The following is a 3,029-nucleotide window of genomic DNA, read 5'->3' on the forward strand; positions in this document are numbered from 1 at the left end:
TTGTTATTGTGATACTGTTAATATTACCAAGAGTTTCTGTTTACATGAAGTTACCACCCCTCTGGAATTTGTGTCTGTGTCTACTTAATACTACCTTGAAAGAGAGGGAGAAACAGGAGGTGGTAAAATCAGGCAACCATTGAGATATTGGGTAGAAAAGTAAGTGAAATGGATGGGAATAATCCAAAGAAGAGCCTGATCAATGTTGGAGTTATCAGGGACCATATATTATTCTGTAAACTTGGCAGTCAAGTGAAGTGTGAAAGAGTAGGATGTCTCCAAATTAAGGAATTCTCCAGATGCTAGGATTCTAGTAGTTTCAGATGAGGGTTAATGGGATAATACTTGAGGACTATTTGAGGTCAGTTGATTAAGTCAAGCACCAAAATCTGGGAATAGGAATTTGATGGGAGTGATCTTTATTCAACAATAATTCCTGGGCACCTATTTAAATATGATTATATAACTTGTCCCAGGTCACTCATATTATAAGATATCCAATCCTAGATCCTGGCTTCTGAAATTTTTGTTCAATGCATTTCCTACCAACTTGCCTCTTCTGTGTTTGAAGATCTTGCAGAAATATTGACTAAGCTGAAAATTATTTTTTACTTTTTTTCCCTGAGAACTGTGGAAAGAGTGATGTGGTGATGATGGTGTCACTGAGATCATATGTCCTGAATGATCAGCCTCCACATCACTGAGTTTTACCTGCCTGCCTTTTTCCCTTTCCTTGCAGTGCCTCTTTCTTTTTCCGTGTGAGATGATGGCCATGATTTCTTCCAATAATTCTGATCTCTTTCCACATACTTTCTTCTTGGCTGGCATCCCAGGATTGACTGCTGCCCACATTTGGATCTCACTTCCCTTTTGTTTTATGTTTTTCCTGGCACTGACTGGGAATGGTGTCCTGCTTTTTCTCATCCGGACAGATCGTAGCCTTCATCAGCCCATGTTTTTCTTTCTCGCAATGCTCTCCTTTGTGGACCTGGTCCTTTCTCTCTCCACACTGCCCAAGATGCTGGCCATTTTCTGGTTTGGTGCTACAGCCATCAGCTCTTACTCTTGTCTTTGCCAGATGTTCTTCATTCATGCATTCTCTGCCATGGAGTCAGGGGTGCTTGTGGCCATGGCTCTGGACCGCTTTGTGGCCATCTGTAACCCACTGCGTTATACAACCATTCTTACCCCAGTTCTTATTGCCAAGATTGGGGGACTGGTGGTGTTGCGAGGTGTGGGATTGATACTCCCCTTTCCAAGCCTGGCCCATCAGTTGCTCTACTGCAGTTCACATACCATTGCCTATACCTACTGTGAGCATATGGCAGTGGTGAAGCTGGCCTGTGGGGCTACCACCGTGGACAACTTCTATGCCTTTGCTGTGGCAGTTTTTCTTGGAGTGGGAGATGTGGCTTTTATTGCCTACTCGTATGGGCAGATTGTGAGGACTGTGATGCATTTTCCTTCACCAGAGGCACGTGCTAAGGCAAGCAGCACATGTGCAGCCCATATCTGTGTCATCCTCTTCTTCTATGGACCAGGCTTTCTTTCTGTGGTCATGCAGTGCTTTGGGCCACCCACAGCCTCTGCTGCCAAGGTCATCCTTGCTAATCTCTACTTGCTCTTTCCCCCTGCATTGGATCCCCTGGTTTATGGCATCAAGACCAAGCAGATCCAGGAGCGCCTGTTTACAATTCTGAGCCCCAAGTGGATTGAGCCCATTTGAGTATAGTTCTTATCAGCTGGAACCAGGTGGCCTCTATGGGGTGGAAGCACCATAGCCCAGGCCACTCACCTAGTGGGGACAGTGCAGAGAAATCAAATGAAATTATCCCAATTTTTTGGACTTTAGGAATTCTCTTTTGAGGCCTATGAGGTTTAGATATTGGGATGGAAGAACAAAAGGGGATGGAGTATCTTACCTGATCAATTAGCAAGTGATTTTCTTGATACCTTTATGTTTTTTAAAAGTCTATGATTTATTTGTTTAATAAGATAGATACATGAGACAATTAAGAAACAATTAGGACTTTGATGGACCTCGAATCAAGTGACTGAGGAGTTCAGGGAAAATTAATAACTGGATACCTTTTTTGGACATACAAAAAAAATAGGGCACCTCCCACCACCACAGCACTACACACAGCCAGTCCCTGGGACTGGGTAGGCCTCTCTACGAGAGAATCTTTGGCGACAGAGAAAGCCATGAGTGGCAAATATGGAAATAATTTAGAGTTCAAATTTATGAGAGAAACTCTTGAAAATTTTCATGCTCAATCTGACTCCAGAATTGCAGATTAAACTTATTTCCTTTATTCTATGTACTTTTCTAGTCTATTTTTGAGCTGGATGACCCTCTACAACTCCTATAGTATTATTTACTCATTTTCAGTCTTGGTGCAGAGACTTGAGTTAAGACTCTACTTGGAGGCTTATTGCACAAAATAATTATTGTTCCAATAATCTTGTTCTGTTTACTTTCTGTTTTTATTCTGAACTCTCTGGTCCATTCCCTTCCCAGTTCCTACCATGGGCAGTCACTTTCATATGTTTATGGTGTGTTCTTTTGTATTTATATATTCTTGAAATACATATAGTATTGAGTGTTATGTATCCCTATTAGATATAAATGTCCTTCTTGAGTTCCTCAAATGTGCAGCTCGCTCCAGCCAGGGTTGTCTAGGGCTCCTCCTAAAAGGAATGCATTTCCTTGTCCTATCTTCACAGGTTTTACTTATAGGGAACCTCAGTTTAAACTTCACCTTCTTGGGAAGATTATTAGTCACTTGTTTTCTGATCTCTGAGCTCTATAGGTGTTTCTTTCATTATTAGTCATAATTTATAATTGTATGTATTAATATTTTTGATAGGATGGATGATCTCTGTTCTCATCCCTGCTAGATGCTTATTTCTATTATTTTCTTGGCATAGATCCTGGCATTTTATTTGCTCTCAAGAAATGTTAACTAGTTTGATGTAAGCACTCCAAATTGTATGTAAAATCAGCACATTGTACCCCATAAATGCTA

General features: G+C 41.1%; 1 protein-coding gene across 1 annotated transcript; it reads left to right on the forward strand.

Annotated features, from left to right (window-relative positions):
• Nucleotides 1-772: 772 nt before the first annotated feature.
• Nucleotides 773-1,726, forward strand: LOC128564422 (olfactory receptor 52K1-like). The gene has a single exon (XM_053559905.1). The coding sequence runs from the start codon at nucleotides 773-775 to the stop codon at nucleotides 1,724-1,726; it is 954 nt and encodes a 317-aa protein (XP_053415880.1).
• Nucleotides 1,727-3,029: the final 1,303 nt, after the last annotated feature.

This window comes from Nycticebus coucang, chromosome 14, assembly GCF_027406575.1.
Source record: "Nycticebus coucang isolate mNycCou1 chromosome 14, mNycCou1.pri, whole genome shotgun sequence".
Classification (NCBI taxonomy): Eukaryota; Metazoa; Chordata; class Mammalia; order Primates; family Lorisidae; genus Nycticebus; species Nycticebus coucang.

What these genes read in the sequence shown, in the direction of transcription:
- LOC128564422 (XM_053559905.1), top strand. Translation starts at nt 773, where the DNA reads ATGATTTCTTCCAATAATTCTGATCTCTTTCCACATACTTTCTTCTTG.